This window comes from Notolabrus celidotus, chromosome 10, assembly GCF_009762535.1.
Source record: "Notolabrus celidotus isolate fNotCel1 chromosome 10, fNotCel1.pri, whole genome shotgun sequence".
In the NCBI taxonomy this organism is placed as follows: Eukaryota; Metazoa; Chordata; class Actinopteri; order Labriformes; family Labridae; genus Notolabrus; species Notolabrus celidotus.
Window position 1 is genome coordinate 29,892,931 of NC_048281.1, and position 20,342 is coordinate 29,913,272.

Sequence of the window (20,342 nt, forward strand, 5' to 3'; positions counted from 1 at the left end):
GGAAGCTACTCACTGCAGAGAGAGACGTCTGAAAGTAAGGACAACAATCAGGCTGGAGCTCAGTCGAGTAGGTGGACCTGATCTTTTAATATGTCATATATACAAACATGGTTACATTGATGGACACACCAAAACACACAACAATGCCTGTTACAAGTCCTGCGACAGAAATATAGACCACTGGCCTCAGATGAATCTGATATTCATTTCAACTGCAAGCAAAGTACCAAAGTACTGTATCTCCTGTCTGATTATGTTCCTTTTGACCACTTTGAATCACATGCAGGTAAATAAAAGGGATCTGTTTTTTGTTTTGCATCTTGTTCAGGCAGCATCTGTTTTCCCTTACATTTTTGCTCTGAGTGAAAATCAAATAACCTGTCACTGATATGTTCTTGGATTCTTTTAAACAATGCATCCTAGAAACCTAAAGCTGTACACCATGCGTCTGAAACTGAAGGAAGATGAAACGAACATGATAAAAGTTCAGGAGCTGAAACCTTAGGAAACACTGATATTGTGCCAAGTACCATCAGGTAAAGTTGTTACTGTACCTTTAAGAGATGCTGTTAAAATGCAGACTTGACGTTTCTCTTGTCTCTATGGTTGGATAACTCTAAACATCTTTGGGAAATATTCAGTGGGCTTCAAAAATGAGAGAAATTCAACTGTACTCAGGTTACCTTTTGATAAATGAAGCACAAATATGACAATCACAATCACAAACAAATTACACGATCTCTCACAGCAGCAAGTTTGTGACATATCTTTGCTTCTTGATTCCAGTGCATTGACATTAAAAGTCAGTAAACAGTAGAGTGATGATAAAAAAACAAAGTGATAATGATGAAAATAAAATCACAACAAACATTTCCTCTCAGTTCTGATACATGATATGTGCGTTTGTATGTCAGAAACATTAAGACTCAGGATAATAAATAATCTCATAAAACAAACGGTATTAGAGGATTCACAAAGAGCAGAAAGCCGTCTGATTGGTTAATTTACAGATTATAACTCTGACAGGGTCAAAGGGGATTTATTTAGGCAAACACTGTGTACTGATATCATCTTAATGATAAGGGTCTACTATAAAATTCTCTCTGTAATGCCTTTGACTTTGTGCTTACACTTTTTCTTGATTGAAAGCATCGCTGTGTTTCTTTTACATCATATAAAAGAGTCTTAATAGCTTCACTTAAGGATTTCTGCCAATATCAGATATGCTGATGTTTTCAAACTAATTTTCATTGATACTGATACTGATCAAAGTACATCATTGGCCCGTGGAAGCCTGCATCTTCGACCCCATTGAAAGGCTTGTCATCAAGGGCGATGAGCAGCTCCTTTACCTTTGGGTGGTCGCTGCTACATTTCTTAGCTTGGTTGAATGACTGAATTTGAGGCTGCTGACAGGTTTTCACTGCTGCAGACATTTTTTGTTTCTTACTTTCAAGAAACTCTTGTTTCTTGTTCAAGATGACGGTTCTTGAGATGCCGTTTAAACTTGTAATGTTAGAGGAGAGTTGTTTTACTCCTCATCGCATCACCTCTGCCTAACAAGCATTGCAAAAAGCCATGCCATGTGTTTTCTGTCATTGTATGTGCATAATAAATTTGTCACCTTATCGGCCATTAATAGTGGCAAAAATTTTCATATCAGCAGATTCTGATAACTTTCTTTTTAAGCTTTGATCTGCTTACCATGATAAGAAGAGCACAGTGTTGGGAAGCACCTGGAACCAGGATCAGCTGATATCAGAAACAGTCAAACCTGTTCCATCTATAAGTAGGACCAAAACACATTTTAGAGCTGCAAAGCGAACATGCTAATGAGCACCACCTACAGGTAAGGCCAGCAACAGCGTTTACAGTGTCGACACTACCGCCACCTGCAGGCAAGGAGCATAGACTGTATAAATAATAGACGTAGTATCCGTTACGTCACCCATGAGTTCCTGAGCGCTGTTTTGAAGCCAATCATCAGCGGCAGCCATATTGGTAATGCGGAACTCAACCAGGCATAGTGTGACGTAAAGAGGCGGGGTTTGAGCCTCCTAGCCAACAGCTATGTGTTCCCGCCAAGCGGCAACCTCCGGTCTAAAAATATGAGTCAATGCGGAAGTGTTAAAAGCTGCAGTTCATCGAGGATCCGCTTGAGGCTGGCTCCGGAAGTACCGGAAGTCACATACACATGAATGGGAAAAAGACGATCTTTACAGCATTAATAAACATGTTTACAGCCTGGTACAAAAGATGAGTGGAGTCTGAATAGCTCATTTCTCGATGTCCTCTCACTGTGAGGGGGGTGAATTTTTTTCTAATTCGGCAGTTTCGAAGATATTGAGATTACCAGTCTTCCAATGAGAGGCACAGCTGCCTGCAGGAACACTGCAGCTGTTGGCTAGGAGGCTCAAAGCCCGCCTCTTTACGTCACACTGGCTCGACAGAAGCAATATGGCTGCCGCAGCCGATTGGTCTCAAAACAGCGTTCAGAAACAGATGGGTGACGTCACGGATACTACGTCCATATTTTTTACAGTCTATGGTTCCCGCCTGTCAGTCAAGTCAGTCATGTCCTTATTTGGGCAAAAACTCGTAACCTTAATATCTTCTGAACCGAGAAATTAGCTATGCAGACCCAAGCCGTTTTTTGAACCAGGCTGTAAACATGTTTATTAATGCTGCAAAGATCGTCTTTTTTGAATTGGTGTGTATGTGGTTTCTGGTGTTTCTGCAGCCAGCCTCAAGCGGATCTTGATGAATTGCAGTTTATAACACTTGTGCATGGGCTTCATATTTTCGGACCGGAGGTACAAATGTCAGGTTTTTGTTTTTAACAACTGTAGTGTTTGTTTCCTCTGTCATCATAGAAAAAAATGTTTGAGCAACATTAACTTAAAATGTATTTTAATTTTCCTGTCTGACCCATGCCCCATCTGTTAACATGAAGGAGGCGGGGTTTATGACCAATACAGTAGCCAGCCAGTAGGGGGAGCTCCACATATTTTGACTTCACTTTTGGAACTATAGTTTTTCTGTCATTATAGAAGTTTGGTTGCTCATACTTTTCATCATTCTGAGGAATTTGAGAACTTTGAGGGTAAATCAGAGCAGAACAAACATCCATGTGATACGATTGAAGAAGAAAAGTGAAGATCAAATACATAATCTGATTTTTAGAAAGCTAATCTTTTCTTTGCCTGTAGGGGGAAACATCAATGTGTCTACGTCTTCACTGCTGCTGCTGCTACCTTTCTTTTCCTGTAGGTGGTGCAGGTTTCAGGAGCCATGCTGTACCAAAACCTTTCCCTTGTTGAGAGTCTGAAGCCAGCTTAGTGTGAGTGAGTTTGTGAGTAATAGATCAAGTTTCATGATACGCTTCACATCGAAAAACCAGTGAAGCTTCAGTTAAACGGTACCGGCTAAGTGCTGAAATGTTCCACTTATTCTCTCATGATTTTCCAGTATGAAATGAGCAGGAATGCATGAAAATTAAGAAAATAAAGTGTGTCAACCCCCTCCCAAATACTCATGTAAAGGACACACACGCACAAATACACACAGAGATCCCCCCCACCCAACAGCAGCCTTCACACAAACACTCACAACGGTCTGTAACCTTGTGTTCCCAGGCTTCACTGGCCTGCAGTGTCCTCACTGTGAACGTCTGACAGCCGCTGCTTGTTGTTGAATAACAGTTAAATATTATCCAGATGACATCGATACTGTTGGATATGTTTCCCTCTTTTGAATCCAAGTGTGGCTGCTGCCTCCAAAACAAATCACAGTTTGGTGAACAGAGCTCTTGGCTGACCGCTGGTCACACACAGACCTCAGGACACCACAGGAGTCATGTCCCAGAGCTGCAGGTGAAAAGAAGACACAATCAGTTTGTTGTCTGTTTGAAAGAGCTACTGCTGACTCAGACTGAAGTTCACACAAAGAGGTCTGCAGCCATGGAGACTGAAGATTAGACAGTACAACTTAGAACAACATGTCGAATTCAACTACTCAAATTGAAGAAAAATGAAGGATAAGAGGATTTCAAGGAATTTTTTTTTTTGTTAAATTAGAACAATTTCACCGTTTAGACTAGCAGCCCAAAAAACTACTTTTGACATCCCTCCCTGGCAGATTAGCAACCATGATCACATCACATTAGTGTGAAACTATAATTTCAGAGTAAGAAAAATACAACATTTTAGATTAAAGCTCTATTCAGGTGTCTGTCACATATTTTAAAATCAGATTTGTGACTTTTTTAGACTTTCTTTTTAAACTAAGACAAAATATAAAGTAGCACAAACAGTGATTAACAAGTGTTGCAAATTTGGCTTCACTCCTTACTCATTATTTTACCCTGCCAACCACTCCCTATCATTTTCATCTTGAAGCTAATTTCCTTGAACTGCCATTTCCTCATCTTCTTCTCCTCCTCACTTTTGTAAGTGGTTACAGGAATACAAGCAAAACTGGAAAAAAAAAAGAGTCATAAAAAAATCCTACAATGCTAATTAGACTGTCTTAATTTCATCAAGTATCCAGACATGTCACTGTCAGAGTGCTATCTACAGTTTGAGAGGTCACGAGTTAAAATATGATTTTTAAAAGATATTTCATGGCCTTACATTTTGAGAATCTAATTATTATTATTTTTATTTATTTATTTATTTATTTATTTATTATTTATTATTATTATTATTATTATTATTATTATTATTATTATTATTATTATTATTATTATTTCTATTTTTATTTTTATTTATTTTTTCAGACTTGTGTAGGATCTGTAGAAATTATTTTAAATGTTTTTTGAGATTCTGAAATCCATAAAAAAAAACTTTTGGATAACAAAGACAAAACTCTTGAATTTATAAAATATTGGTAAACACATTTTTTTTTTCCAAAAACAATAAGAGCACTTAACACTAAATAATGCAAATATAAATTGGGGACAGTGCAATCATTTGAATGTCTGAATGTTGAATGCTGTGTGTGTCTCTGTGTTTTATTTATTATTGATGTTTGTCTGTTGTTTTTATGATTTTTATTCTTTTACTACTGCTCTTTTCAAGCATCTTTTGCACTGATAAATGGGTTGCACTTGAATTTTGTTGTACAATGTACAATGACAAAAATATATATATTCTATTCTAACAGTAATTCTCAGCTTTGTTTGTTGCACATTTCTCCTCCTAACCCAGCTTTTTATTTTTATTTTCATGTATTTCTTATTAGACCTAAAATGGCCCAAAAACACTGTTGTACATGCCCCCCCTGTACAGTAGCAAATAATTTCTGTAAGCCAATTAAAATACACAATACTACATGAAATGGACTAAAGGAAATCCTATAGAGCAGGTTTTAAATTACAAGTACTTGGGTTTTATCCTAGATCAGGAGATTTCATTTAAAGCCCATATTAATAATTTGCGTACTAAACTTCGTGTGAAGCTTGGGTTCTTTTTTGGAAACAGAACCTGCTTCTCTCTCAGGGTCAGAAAGAAACTAGTGACAGCGACCTTCTTACCCATTCTTGACTACGGGGACGTGCTTTATCTGAGTGTGTCATCCCAATGTCTCCAGTCTTTGGACACCGTTTTCCATTCGGCACTGAGATTTGTCACTGGCTGTAGTCGTCTCCCCCACCATTGTGATTTGTATGTGAAATCAAATTTGCCTTCTCTGAGTGCACGTAGGTATAAACACTGGCTGACCCTAATCTAAAAGGCTCTTTTAGGCTTGATTCCTCAATATTTGTGCGCTTTAGTGCAGAGAAAAATCAGTTCCTATACCCTGCGTTCCAACACTACTCTTGTTTTATCTGTTCCTCGGGTAAGGACTGAATTCGGAAAAAGAGCTTTCAGCTGTGCTGCCCCTATGGCATGGAACGCTCTACAGACTACATTGAAACTCTCTGAACTTATGACTCTTGGAGCCTTCCGTTCTATCCTGAGGGACAGACAGCGTGAGAGCCCTGAACAGTGCCTGTGTTCTAAACCTTAAATTATTGTTGTTTTGTTACAGCTTCCACTCCTCTTATTCATACTGTAAAACACTATGTATTTATAAATTGTACGTTTTAATTTGTGCTGTCATTTTCGTGTGACTGTTTTATGACATGTGCTGCTGACCTCTTGGCCAGGTCACCCTCGTGAAAGAGATCCTGATCTCAATGGGTTTTACCTGGTTAAATAAAGGTTAAAAAAATAAAAAAATATGCAGGCCTTTTATGGTTTCTGAAATGTTACTTATCGTCTCTGGTCACGTGAGGCCCTTTTTAGATATCTGTTTTTGTTTGTTACAGGCGAGCTGTTTAATTGCATTGTATTGGAAGAATGTGTGTTGCCCCTCTCTTGGTCGATGGTTGAAGGATTTAACAGCAAGTTTAGCTCTTGAAAAACGTACATATATTGTAAAGAAGAAGGCTTCTGAGTTTATTGATATCTGGGAGACATTTTTTGAATTTCATAAAAAATGTTGACATTGAAGAAGTGCTGGAATTGTGAGGCGATGATGTGAATGACACGTTCTATATTTACGATGTGAGGAATGTATGACAAACTCAGATGTGTGCCAGTATATTTATATTTTGTTTTTATAATTTTTTGCTGCATTTTGTATTATTATTTATTTATTAATGGAATTTGTATCTATTGTCTGGAATTTTTTTGAAAATGTACTCTGACAATTTACTCTTATTTATTTATTTATTTATTTATTTATTTATTTATATCTTATGTTTTCTGTATGTGAAATTCAATAAAACATATATTAGAAAAAATCTGGTCTTGCTTAAAGCTTGAGAAAATAAGATTCTCACTCCAACATTCAAATGCACAGTTTATTGAAATTTGGGGACCCTTTCTGGACTCTGTATACAAACCTTTAAAACCATGATTCAGATGCAGCTTCATCATCTCTCTCTTTCTGATGTAGAATTAGGTCTTTAATGGGACTGGGAAAGGTATTTCAAGATACCACTGGCAGTGACAGGGTAGGGATTGTTTTATAATGGTTGTTGTTGTTGTTTCTGTTTGTTTATTGTTTTTTTTTTTTGTTTACCTTTATATTTTCTCTAACCTAAAAAGCAAAAAAGTAACACAAGCTGTTGTTGTCCATGCCTCATTTACTTACCATGTGCAGTTACTGGTTCGTTCCCTTTGCATATGTCTCTCACTTTTCCCATGTAGACGTTACTGCTAACTGCATTTGGTGTTTATTTATAACATCCTCTAATATCATTGGCTGATCAACACTGCGCTTAATGTACACCCTGTTTGTGTCTCAATAAAAAGATTTTGATGAAAGAAAAAATCTGGTGTCATATTTTAAACTCTAGTTGATATAAGTAGTGTGTGTTTGAAAATGCATTATGGTTTAAACAAACACCATAAAATATGAACCACGACAAACCAGAGGCAGTTAACTCTGAAAGGTGTTCTGGCATTACAGGGTGAGTCTGGGCCTCTGGCAACTTGAAACAGCCTTCATCATAATAAACTGGAGTGGAAACTAAAAACAGGATGACAAACACAACCTTCATGGCTGAATTAAAAGCTCATATTACAAATGAGTGACCCACTGACTGTGACTGTGTGTGCCTGCTGATGTGAGACAAATAAACACATCAGATCCTGTTTGTCCAGACCTTGATAACCTTGTCGCTGCCTGAGGTGAGCAGATTCCCCGTGGTGGGCTCATAGTGCATGTAAACAATGCTGTGCTTGCTGTCGTGGAAGGTGGCCGTGGGCGCTCGGCTAGGAGACACAAAAGGAACGTGCGTTATTTTTCCGTGTGAGAGCTCCAATAAGAAGCTGCACGCACAAAGAGTCAGTACATGACGATAACAGAGGCCGATTGTTACTCACTCCTCGTCGGTGATGGACTCGTGGCAGCTGTCACACACACGCACCTCGAACTCGAAGCCCATGAGGGGGATGGTGGAGCGTTTGGAGGAACATTTGCCGCACACCGCCTGGCCGCACTTCCTGCAGTGGTGCTGGTGGAGGAACACAGGAGGACTTCAGTGTGTCAGCTTTGATTAGTAAAAACGTCTTTTCTCTTAGCAGGAGGAGCAGAGTAAGAAGAAGTGTCTGTCAAAGCTTCATTATGCACCAGGGAAGGTCCAAAATCATTGTTTTGGAAGTCTCCATTCTTGGCTCTGAAGTCCTGAGTCAGGTCCAAACTCAAGACTAAAACACAAATTAAGGGGGACTTTGAAAGACTGCTCTTAAATTTGTTGCTCCGGATTCCTGAAGACAAACTCAGCACTTCATACAAATCAATCCACATCAGACGTTTAAGAAATGAGGTCTTGAACCCAAAGAACTCTTTCTACATAACTGTATTTTTTTTTTTTATATATATAATTACTTTAATTAAAAATGATCCACCGTTATTGCATTTTTAGGCCTTTTTATTTTACAATCTTAAATTCTATTTTCTCATTTATCAATTAAATGATCTCCCATAATTGAACATTTTTGAATGGTGGTTCATTATATCTGCAGGGTTCCCACTCTTTTCCAGAGATCATTTTCCAGAACATTTTCAGTGATGATCAAGCTGGTGTGACAGTCTACATTTAGTTCCTATTTTAGTTCCTATATAATCTAATATGTTCCTCTCAGTGGAAGTCTACATTGAAAGACGTGCAGTCTATGGCTATCTATGAAATCATCTCTTACATGCTTAAAAATGATGACAAATTGATAATAGAACAATGCAACCACAGATGTACAGCACTTTAATGATCAGGGTTCCCACTCTTTTCCAGAGATCATTTTCCAGGACATTTCAAGGACATTTTCAGTGATGATCAAGCTGGTATGACAGTCTAAATTTAGTTCCTAATTTAGTTCGTAAATAGTCTAATACAGGGGGGTCAAACATACGGCCCGCGGGCCAAATCCGGCCCGCCAGAGGTTCCAATCCGGCCCGCAGGATGATTTCGTAAAGTGAAAAATTTGTAACTGCTATTTCAAATTTGTCATCTAGGGGGCGCATACAATGAGTGCACCTGAACGATGCTCCAGGACTTTTTTTCTATAAGGAGGAAAAAGAATATTTGCAGTTTGCATAATCTGGTTGAATTTTATAGACTTTTTAGAGCACTTCAAGATCCAATCAACACTAAAGTTTACGTATATGTAGAAGCGGTGGATCCACTATTTTCAGAAGGAGCCTCATATCGTGCATGTGCTTACCATACATGTGGGTGTGTCATAGGTTGCGCTCCTTTACTACTAATACTAGTAGTATGACACAACTGTGTCAGGTGACTGAGAAACCTGTGCTCGGTGTGTTCACAGCCACTATGAGACTCATCATGGTGGAAAAAAACAACAGCTGTTTATTCAAAAAGATAGTTCATTAAATGTGAACATTTTTAGAATGTACTTGTACTTTTTTTGCACTAAAACAAAGGGAAAAATTGGAGTTGTTGTTATTTCTAGGGTTATTATGTTATGATTTTACTCGTCCCGCCCACTTCAGATCAACTCGGGCTGTATGTGGCCCCTGAACTGAAATGAGTTTGACACCCCTGGTCTAATATGTTCCCCTCAGTGGAAGCCTACATTGAAAGTATATGGCTATCCATGAAATCATCTCTTACATGCTTCAAAATTATAGAAAATTAATTATAGAATAATGCAACCACAGATGTAAAGCACTTTATTAGTGCAACCAAGTAACAATGATGGGCAACTCTCATCTCAGCTTTCTCTTTTCTCAAAAAATATAAAATTAGCTAAGTAAAAAACAAAAGAGCCAGCAAAGGAATCTGGAAGCTGCCTTACTGAAATAAATAAATAAATAAATAAATATATATATAATGATAATAATCAGAGGATCAGTGCATACTTTTACCTAAATAGAACTGAATTACAAAAATGGCCACAAATGTTGTTTGGGGCGCCCCCCCAACAGCGGCAGCCGCCCTCCTTGGAAGTTCAATAAATGTTATTTTCTATATAGCGCCAGATCACAGCAGAAGTATTCAGGGTTACCTCTCTTATAGATCAGGTCTTAAACTTGTTCTTTTATTAAACAGACTAAATATCCTTATGTTATTTATCTTATTTACATGACAGGATGTCATTATGCTCATCTGCTCTCTGTATCGCATGGCAGAGTTCTGCCCCAGACACACAAACACGTGCGCTCACATACACACATCACAGCACAATGATACGATAAATGTTCATCTACAACTCGGTTTTTCAAGACGAAAACGAGACTATGACGAGCTAAAGTGCATCACTGATAATACAAACTCAGATGAAATCTTAAGAAGGACCGTCGGTCATTAACAGCTCATATTTTCCCCGCTGTGCGTCTAATCTTTAGAAATTAAAACTATGCATTCCTGTAACAGGCTGAGTTATTATTGGAGGGGCGCAGTGTTAGCTTGGTCCCTACCTGTAGCAGGTGTGCTGTGTGAACCAGTCACCTCTTCATTGAGGATTTTTACCCCCGGTGTGCCATGAGCTGACTGTCACTGCAGGTGCATTCAGGGACCGTCGTAAAAGTGCAATGCTGACCTATATTTTGCGTTCATGGCATTCATGTTTATTTGAATCAAGAGAATCAGATATAGTGGTCACATGAAGAAAGTTTTATTTTGACTTTTTTGCAGGCTAGATTATTTCACTTAGGATATTACAAAAGCAAAAGTGTTAAAATAGTGAAATGTTGACGATTTTAAAACCCTGATACCGATATCTGATCGACTGCATGAATTCTTAAAAAATTCGCAAAGTCTGCCCCCCCCCCAAGGCTGTAAACCTAGGGGAAACACTGATGTTGGAGTAATTTTCCAGGACAATTTATGATTTTCCAGGACATTTTACATTTTCTCCCATTTTCTAGGTGTTTTCCAGTACTGGAAAACTGGTCAATTGTTTTCCAGGTTTTCCAGTTTTTCCAGGACACGTGGGAACCCTGAATGATGGGCAACTCTCATCTCAGCTTTCTCTCTTCTCAAAAAATATAGAATTAGCTAAGTAGACAAAACAAAAGAGCCAGCAAAGGAATCTTGAAGCTGCATTACTGAAATAAATAAATAATAATAATAATAATAATCAGAGGAGAACTCAATGACAAAAATGGCTGCAAATGTTTCTCAATTCAACTCAAACTCAAAATATACCTGCTTTATCATGGTTTAGTCATGTTGGAATAATTTTCCAGGACATTTTACTTTTCCTTCCATTTCCCAGGTGTTTTCCAGGACTGGAAAACTGGTCAACTGTTTTCCAGGTTTTCCAGGATGTGTGGGAACCATAGACTGTATAAAATATGGACGTAGTATCCGTGACGTCACCCATCTGTTCCTGAGAGCTGTTTTGAAGCAAATCGACGGCAGCAGCCATATTGGTAATGCGGAACTCAACCAGGCAGAGTGTGACGTAGTGTGAGTCTCTTAGCCAATGGCTGTGTGTTCCTGACTGGGAGTCACGTCAGTCATGTCCTTATTTGGGCAAAACTCGTAATCTTAATATCTTCTGAACCGTCCCGTCAGAAAAAAATTCACCCCCCGTACAGTGTGTGCCATTAGAGAGATTAGCGTTGTAGGGCCAAGCCGTTTTTTGAACCAGGCTGTAAACATGTTTATTAATGCTAAAAAGATCGTCTTTTTCCCATTCATATCTATGTGGTTTCCGGTGTTTCTGCAGCCAGCCTCAAGCAGATTTTCGATGTATTGCAGTTTATATCACTTCCGCATTGGCTTCATCGTTTGAGACCGGAGTTTGCCGCTTGGTGGGAACCCTGTATCTGTGTGGAGCTGCCTTTTTTCTGTCTGTATATCTCTCCATGTTCATATGTTTTCTTTTGTTTGCTCTTATAATTGACTCTTGGTCCTCTCATATTCAGAGTATTTTCCATTGAACTCTTGAGTGTTAACAAATGTTTAATAAAGAAGAAATTCCTAAAACTCCTCGCTTCGTTTGAGCTCTAATGAACTCATTGTGCTCAAAAACAAAGCTGTTTTAAAATTCCTGTGTATTAGGTTTAAAAAGCTGAGCTAAATATTTTTCATGTTTCCATCTGTTTTTGTGGAACTCAGTTAAGTGTTTACATCTGAATGTGATCATCTGGGGAATCATCTGTTGTCTTTCTACTGAAGTGATCCAACAACTAAAACCTCTCCCTCCTCTCTGCACAACAGGATTGGCTGCTACCAGATTAATCCATCATGTGAAAAGCACACTTAATCAATGCATTATAATGTAATTTATGCAAAAAGAGAGATCATGATTCACTGGTGGAAAGTTATTCTCAGATTTTGTGCAGTGCCAAACAGCATCGTACAAACTCAAGATCTTTTGACATTAATGTTCATTTCTTACACATTGATGCTGTTTGTTTCTGTTTGTTTCATTATTTGTTATTGACTTAGCAATAAAAAGAGGGTTTCAACCTCTTCCAACACACAAACACACACACCGAGTTGGAATTATAACCACAACATAAAGCTGTTCCTCAGAACGAGACGATAAAACAGCCACAGGATGTTTGTTGGGCATCAGTGCAGCGGGAGTGAAGAGCGGCGTGTTTCCTGGAGAGTTGTTCAGCAAGTATTCTCAGTAAAGTGGAGAGCCTGCACAAGTTATGTCTACATTGTGACGTTAGATGATTTGTACCTGACTTTATAAAGAAGTGGATTGAATGAATCAAACATGAGGTGCAGGGTTTTATCATTACCTGTCGCAGACCGATCTTCTTGCTGTCCCACATCTGTTTGAAGTTCCAGAAAAATGGCTGCTCGCACTTCTGACAGGAGTCGCTGTCCAACCACTCTGGAGTCTGTGGACACACACACTTATTAATCATATGCATAAATCAAATGTGTCTTTACTGAGCTTTTATCTTAATGAAGAAGTATTTTCTTGGATGCAGTGTGCTTGCACGAGTCAGACAGTTTATTCAAACTTTAACACAGTAGGCCGGTGACGCCCTTTAACCTTTGCTGTCATCCCCAATTTAATAATGGAGTTCAGAAATTTGGGTGCCAGAGGTGTCGACAGTTCTGACTCCCGAGTAGGGATGGGGATCATTCATTTTATCAATACTGATATCATTATTTCAGCTTCTCTTTATTGATTCCACAATCAATTCTTCTCTTATTTGGTGGGAAGACAAGACATCATAACAGACCTGGTACTACTTTTACTGATGACGTTTTATTTACTTTTGCCTGACTGTCATTTTACAGACCCGACCTTGAACACGTCATAATGTAACCTTATGCCACCTTGATCCGTCTAACTTGCTTTAATCAGAATCAGAAATACTTTATATATCCCAGGGGAAATTCAGTCATTACAGTTGCTCTTATACACAGTATGTAAGAAAGTCAAAATATTAAGGAATAAAATAAGATAAAATTATGAATAAAATACGATTCAAATAAAGATAAATAAAGAAAAATAAAATGAAATGAAATGAAATAAAACAAAAAAAATTAAACAAAACAAAATAAAATAAAACGAAATAAAATGAAATAAAACAAAACAAAATAAAACAAAATAAAATAAAATAAAACGAGATGAAATAAAACAAAACAAAATGAAACAAAATAAAACAAAATAAAACAAAATAAAACAAAATAAAACAAAATAAAATAAAACAAAATAAAACAAAATAAAATAAAACAAAATAAAATAAAATAAAATGAAATAAAACAAAATAAAACAAAACAAAATAAAACAAAATAAAACAAAATAAAATAAAATAAATTAGAATAAAATAAAACAAAACAAAACAAAATAAAACAAAATAAAACAAAACAAAATAAAACAAAATAAAATAAAACAAAAAAAACCAAAATAAAATAAAATAAAACAAAATAAAACAAAATAAAACAAAATAAAATAAAACAAAACAAAATAAAATAAAACAAAATAAAACAAAATAAAATAAAACAAAATAAAATAAAACAAAACAAAATAAAACAAAATAAAACAAAATAAAATAAAACAAAATAAAATAAAACAAAACAAAATAAAATAAAACAAAATAAAATAAAATAAAGTATGTACAGAAGCGCAGGGAATAAAGGTGATATATACAGTACAAGGATGTTAAAGTGGTAAGGCTATTGCACAGTTAATCCTGTTGATTAAAAAAAAGGTGTTTCTACATTAGATTAGTATTTTTAACTAACAGGATCTGCTACAAATTTTGGGCAAGATTGCTACGACTGCTTTAGCCAGGAGGGAGGAGGATGGCTGTCCTGCAGCAGCAGGAGCTGGAATAGACAAGGTTTTTCCACCTGAATGAAGGGAAAGGTTCTGCATTTTGATTAAATTTGAAGGACAAGGCTACGAAGGTTATTTTTCCTCTCTGTGAACGAAATGATTTTCAAATATAAATTGCATTTTGCTTCCTCATTATCTTTTGTTTGGTAAAATGTAGCCAAATTTCAGACATCCTCATGAGTAACTGGCCACCAAAATAAATCTTCATGTAGTTTCCCACCTGCAGGCTGGCAATTCAATTTGATTCCAAATCCCTATCAGTTAATTGATGCATGTTTGTGCACCAGTGATTTGATTTCAATGTCATGATTCAACTTGAGATATAACGTTACGTCACAGGACCCATGAGACTTGAAAGCAGAATCAATAAGCTCAAATGTTCTGGGGTTTTCAAAAATTCAGAATCACTTTTCGATCTCCTTCCCTCTTACTGAGGCTGAATCAGGTGAGAAGCAGTGCTCTACAGTGCAGCTCAATAATCCATGTTTATCATATGTTTCAGTGCTTTTATGGAAACACAATGAGAAAGGAAATACTAGAAAATCCTGAATATCCTTCTACATTTACTCCACATTTAGCACTTATTAAGAAACTTATTCATAGGGATGCAGGTGTAATGTTTGTTAACAAGTCATCATGGAGGTTAGGAACACAGTGTATATAATATGATGAGCCTCATAAGCACAGCATGAATTTAAAGATGGATGGGAAAAGCAGCTGAAGGACAAAACAGGGTATTAAAGGAAAAACTAAACATAAGGGAGAAACTAGGTCAGATAAAAAAGACAACAGATTGACCCTGAGGAAGATTTAAAGTTAGTGTGGGTAAATGCAGACAAAATCAAGATCTAACTAAGTGTGAAGAGACTGGCAGAGCACAGAGGGATAAGAGAGGAGGCTGCAGATAGACTCTGTGTGTGTTTCCAAGAGAGAAAAATCAATGACTGTTCTGCTAATCTGGTGAACTCTCACAGATCTCTGAAGTGAATTTATTCTGGAGTAGGAGGTGAAGCAAACAGCAGCTCTTTAACCACCAAACTGATCACTTTCACAGAATCCAAACACAATGCTTCATTTTCTCTCCACATTGTGTCTCAGTTTGCAGGGCTGAGTGTGTATCTGTGTTTGTGTGTTGTGTTCCCCCTTCATCCATCTGCTGCCTCCTCTTCACCCTGTCTCACCTCTTGTCGCGTTACGTCCATGTTCCAGATGACGATGCCTCCATCTGAGCTGCAGGAGATGAGCTGACGGGTGTGTGAGGCGTAGCACAAGCCCTGAACTTTTTCACTGAGGAACACACAAAATCAAATGTGAACAAATCCTCTCCACAACTCTACATTCAAACCTTTAATTATCTTCAAAAAATGTTAATCAGTAGCTCCTCAAACCGGGGGATGACATCATCAAGTTACTGTTTCTGTGTCAGAAACCAAAGATACTCAGTGTACAGCATTATTAAACTCAAACAGCATAAAATCTTCACCAGAGCCGGGAACACTTGACATTTTTGCTTAAAAATTGACTTGAAAAGATAAATCAATCATTCATGGAGTCTGGTTTTTTTTTTGTATGTACAAAGACTAATGAATTCAGAACTCCAGCTCTGATAGAAGAGCTGCATGTAGCTGTAGAGTGAAGAGCTAAATGAAGATAGCCTGAGATAGAAAGATGTTTTTGCAGCTTTGATATAAAGTTATAACTGTATTGTATTTGTAGGAGCCTAAATGCAATTCATAATGTTGTAATAATTTAAGTTCATGTGCAAGATAATCATTTACATGGATAGTTTATTTATAAGGATTAAGATAAATATGTACATTTATAAAAAGATGGTAAACGGTTAAAGTTCATTGTGCTGTAAGTATTTTCTCATAATAGTAAAAAGGTATTTAGATTTAGGACATAGAATGTCATGTGTTGGAGGGGTGGCTAAATCATGCATGCTGTAAACTCGCCCCCTTGTTAAGGTTCAACGATCTCAGTAGAAGATAAGTTTTGAATTAATGAGGTGGCAGTTAGGAAAGGAGTACGGAAGAGGATTAAGGCCTTTTGAGAAAAACAAAATTAAGGTTTATTATAAATTTTTTATTATTATTAATATTCTGAGAAAAAAGTCAGAATTCTGACTTTAAAGGTGACATATCATGCAAAATGGACTTTTTAATGGTTCTCTACCTGAAATATGTGTCCCTGGCATGTCTACAAACCCCCCGAGAATGAAAAAAATCCATTCTGCCCCTGTTCTGATTTCTCCACCTTTCTGTAAATGTGTGTGAAACGAGCCGTTTCAGACTTCCGTGTTTTTGTTACGTAACAACAATATCCGGTCTGTCACGGAGTCAGAGCTCGGAGCTTGTTCAGCCCATAGACTGTATAAAATAATACTGAGTCCCTCCTCCGTTTTTCATTACCTGCACACATGTGTGCTAACAAGGAGCTTAGGAGGGAGGCATGCTAGTTGTAGGCTGTCTTAATAAACACAAAGGTCGGTTTTACTTCCCACGTCTGCAGATTTGAAGATCTAGTGGATGATTTTTATTTATCATGGATAAGTGCTAGCGCTAGTTAGCATAGCCACATAGCTACATGTCGTAGCTGTAGCTGTGTACCAAGACACACGTCGACATACTGATAAATAAAACAACAAGAAACACTAAATCTGTGACCAATCCTTCAGAAAAGGTCCCGCTGCCTTTCTGGCAGAGGTCGGTTTTACTCCCCACGTCTGCAGATTTGAAGATCTAGTGGATGTTTTTTATTTGTCATGGATAAGTGCTAGCACTAATTAGCATAGCCACATAGCTACATGTTCGTAGCTGTAGCTGTAGCTGTGTACCAAGACACACGACTACATACTGATAAATAAAACAACAAGAAACACTAAATCTGTGACCAATCGTTCAGAAAGGTCCTGCTACAGCGACTCTCCGTCAGGATCAGATTCTGGATCAGATTCAGAGGGTTGAAGTAACGTGATCTCTGAGCAGCCGTGTATATTCAGCCAACATGTAAACATTAGATCAACGTGCTGGACAGCCGAGGCACATCCACTTCCTGAGGGGGCGTGGTCAGAGAGAAAACAGAGTGTTCTGAGGAGGGCTGAAGAAGAGGGATTTTCAGGCAGACCAAAATCTGATTTCAAAGTGTTTTTTTGAGCATAAACTTTAAAGACATGTTTTGGGGACCTCTTAGACCAATATATATTGATGAAAAAAGCGTGATATGTCACCTTTAATCTCATAATTCTGACTTTTTTCTCTTTCTCAGAATTCTGACTTTTTTACTCAGAATTCTGACTTTCATTTATTTATTTATTTGTTTATTTCAACAGGAACAGTTATACAATACTGTATACCCTTTCTTGGATTTCCCTCGAAATACAACTCAACAGGACCACTCGATAAAAGTTTAAGTTGTTAAACCAAAATTAAAACAAATACAGAAAGGTGTCCATTTTCCATGTTTTTATCCACGAATCTCAGAATTCTGACTTTTTTCTCAGAATAATAACAATTAAAAAAAAAATTTGACCTTCTTTTTTTTTTTCCCAGTGGCCCTAATCCTCTTCCATAAAGGAGAGAGCGGAGCCACACGTTTTTTTTTTACCTCTCTCCTTTTCACTCACCTTTTTTAGTTTCTTTAAGGATTTGTGGATAAAAACATGGAAAATGGACACCTTCCTGTATTTGTTTTATTTTTGATTGAAGTAAACAGCTTCAACTTTTATCGAGTAATCCTGTTGAGTTATTTTTCGAGGGAAATTCAAGAAAGGGATTTTTGAGAGCGTCAAAACTAAGCCTTCATTCAGTGGAACCCACAGTATTGTTCAAATAACAGTCTTTCTGTTAAAGGTGACATATCATGCTTTTTTCATCAATATATATTGGTCTAAGAGGTCCCCAAAACATGTCTTCAAAGTTTATGCTCAAAAAAACACTTTGAAATCAGATTTTGGTCTGCCTGAAAAACCCTCTTCTTCAGTCCTCCTCAGAACACTCTGTTTTCTCTCTGACCACGCCCCCTCAGGAAGTGGATGTGCCTCGGCTCTCCAGCACGTTGATCTAATGTTTACATGTTGGCTGAATATACACGGCTGCTCAGAGATCACGTTACTTCAACCCTCTGAATCTGATCCAGAATCTGATCCTGACGGAGAGGCGCCTGCAGCAGGAGCTTTCTGAAGGATTGGTCACAGATTTAGTGTTTCTTGTTGTTTTATTTATCAGTATGTAGACGTGTGTCTTGGTACACAGCTACGAACATGTAGCTATGTGGCTATGCTAACTAGCGCTAGCACTTATCCATGATAAATAAAAATCATCCACTAGATCTTCAAATCTGCAGACGTGGGGAGTAAAACCGACCTTTGTGTTTATTAAGACAGCCTACAACTAGCATGCCTCCCTCCTAAGCTCCTTGTTAGCACACGTTTGTGCAGGTAATGAAAAACGGAGGAGGGATTCAGTATTATTTTATACAGTCTATGGGCTGAACAAGCTCCGAGCTCTGACTCCGTGACGGACCGGATATTGTTGTGACGTAACAAAAACACGGAAGTCTGAAACGGCTCGTTTCACACACATTTACAGAAAGGTGGAGAAATCAGAACAGGGGCAGAATGGATTTTTTTCATTCTCGGGGGGTTTGTAGACATGCCAGGGACACATATTTCAGGTAGAGAACCATTAAAAAGTCCATTTTGCATGATATGTCACCTTTAAGACTGATTTCAAATTTACATAACACGATGTAGATCATTATTCATTGAGAGCCGGTCTGGTTTGCAAGACGCTTCAACAAAACATACAAATTGAAATTGTAAAATATGAACAACAATCCATCACAGAGCAGCAAACGTTTATCATATTTTCGAGAGATGGTTTGTCGCTCTTACGATATAATGCTGTTGATTTCTGTTCTTACTTCCTGCCTGTGCGTTCTTCTGTGCAGCACTTAGAGCTGCATGCATTAACGTATCAAAGGTTCTGAATGGATGTCTGAGTTGAGCTGAGTTAGGTCTTACTTGTGTCCCTGCAGTTCGATAGCGGTGCCCTTGCGTCCTCCGATGTCCCACATGATGATGGAGTGGTCGGAGCTGCCGGAGAACAGAACCCTCTGTGCCGGGTCCCAACACAGTGCCGTCACGTTACCTGCAACAACATACATGTGAGTGAAACACACTCTGATATAAAGATGTGTTAGCAAAGACGCTCATTGAGGGAGGATGTGCACGGAAATGAAGATAGTTATGAGCACGAATATCAGGATTTTTATAATCTGCTTATCAGTACGCCCAAATTAATAAACTAAGAACAAGGTTTCAGTCTCTTAGGACTGTCACACATAAGTTTTAATGATCTAATTTGGAGATGTATAGTACAATACATACCATAGCTTAGAAAAAACAGACATGTTTAGATCTGTGCAGGAGATGTATAAAACCTAAGAGTGCTTGAATGAAGGCATCCTCCAGAAAAAGATCAAATCAAACAGAATATTTATTTTGTGAAGGAAAAACAAAACAAAAAAAAAGTCTGATTTTAAATTTCAAAAACTGTTATTCATCCTTGAAATAATCTGTGTGAGTGTTGTCTCTATTTTACTGCTTTCTCAATACTTAAAAACATTCCGCTCTAAATGGATGAACGGTGAAAACTCCTCTCCCTGAACCCACCGTCTTTGTTCCTAACTCTGAACTCATCTTCACACTAATTCAGATCTCTTTTTATCCTCTAACTACAACCATCCAGCTTTTATCTTTAGTCTCTAAATCCTAGTCGAGACATTTTCCTCCGACTCCTTGTTTGAAGCCGATTCTACAGTCAGAGCCTCAAAAGATTTTCTTAAACACTGAAGATCATCAGGGACTCGCAGCTCTCAAACATCACTTCCAAAGTGGCGAGGTAAACCTGCAACCTGTCGGGGAAGAAACACTGACGGAGGCAATAAATCTAAAGGTACAATATGCCTTTAAGACAGCTACTGCATGAGGTTCCTTTAAAAACAATAGACATAAAAATGTAGAGAAACAATGAATGCAGAGCTATAACTTTCCTCCTCTTTTATCCCCTT

The 20,342-nt window shown here is 37.7% G+C and overlaps 1 protein-coding gene across 1 annotated transcript in view; it reads right to left on the minus strand.

The window, feature by feature from the left end:
* Positions 1 to 68: 68 nt before the first annotated feature.
* Positions 69 to 20,342, minus strand: part of wdfy2 (WD repeat and FYVE domain containing 2) — a 42,333-nt gene continuing 22,059 nt past the window's right edge. Inside the window, exons 7-12 of the mRNA XM_034694649.1 lie at positions 19,294 to 19,420; positions 15,452 to 15,557; positions 12,715 to 12,816; positions 7,875 to 8,005; positions 7,655 to 7,763; positions 69 to 3,866 (exon numbers count right to left, since the gene is read on the minus strand). Coding sequence (XP_034550540.1) covers positions 3,837 to 3,866; positions 7,655 to 7,763; positions 7,875 to 8,005; positions 12,715 to 12,816; positions 15,452 to 15,557; positions 19,294 to 19,420 — 605 coding nt within the window. The 3' untranslated portion in view covers positions 69 to 3,836. The remainder of the gene's footprint in view (positions 3,867 to 7,654; positions 7,764 to 7,874; positions 8,006 to 12,714; positions 12,817 to 15,451; positions 15,558 to 19,293; positions 19,421 to 20,342) is intronic.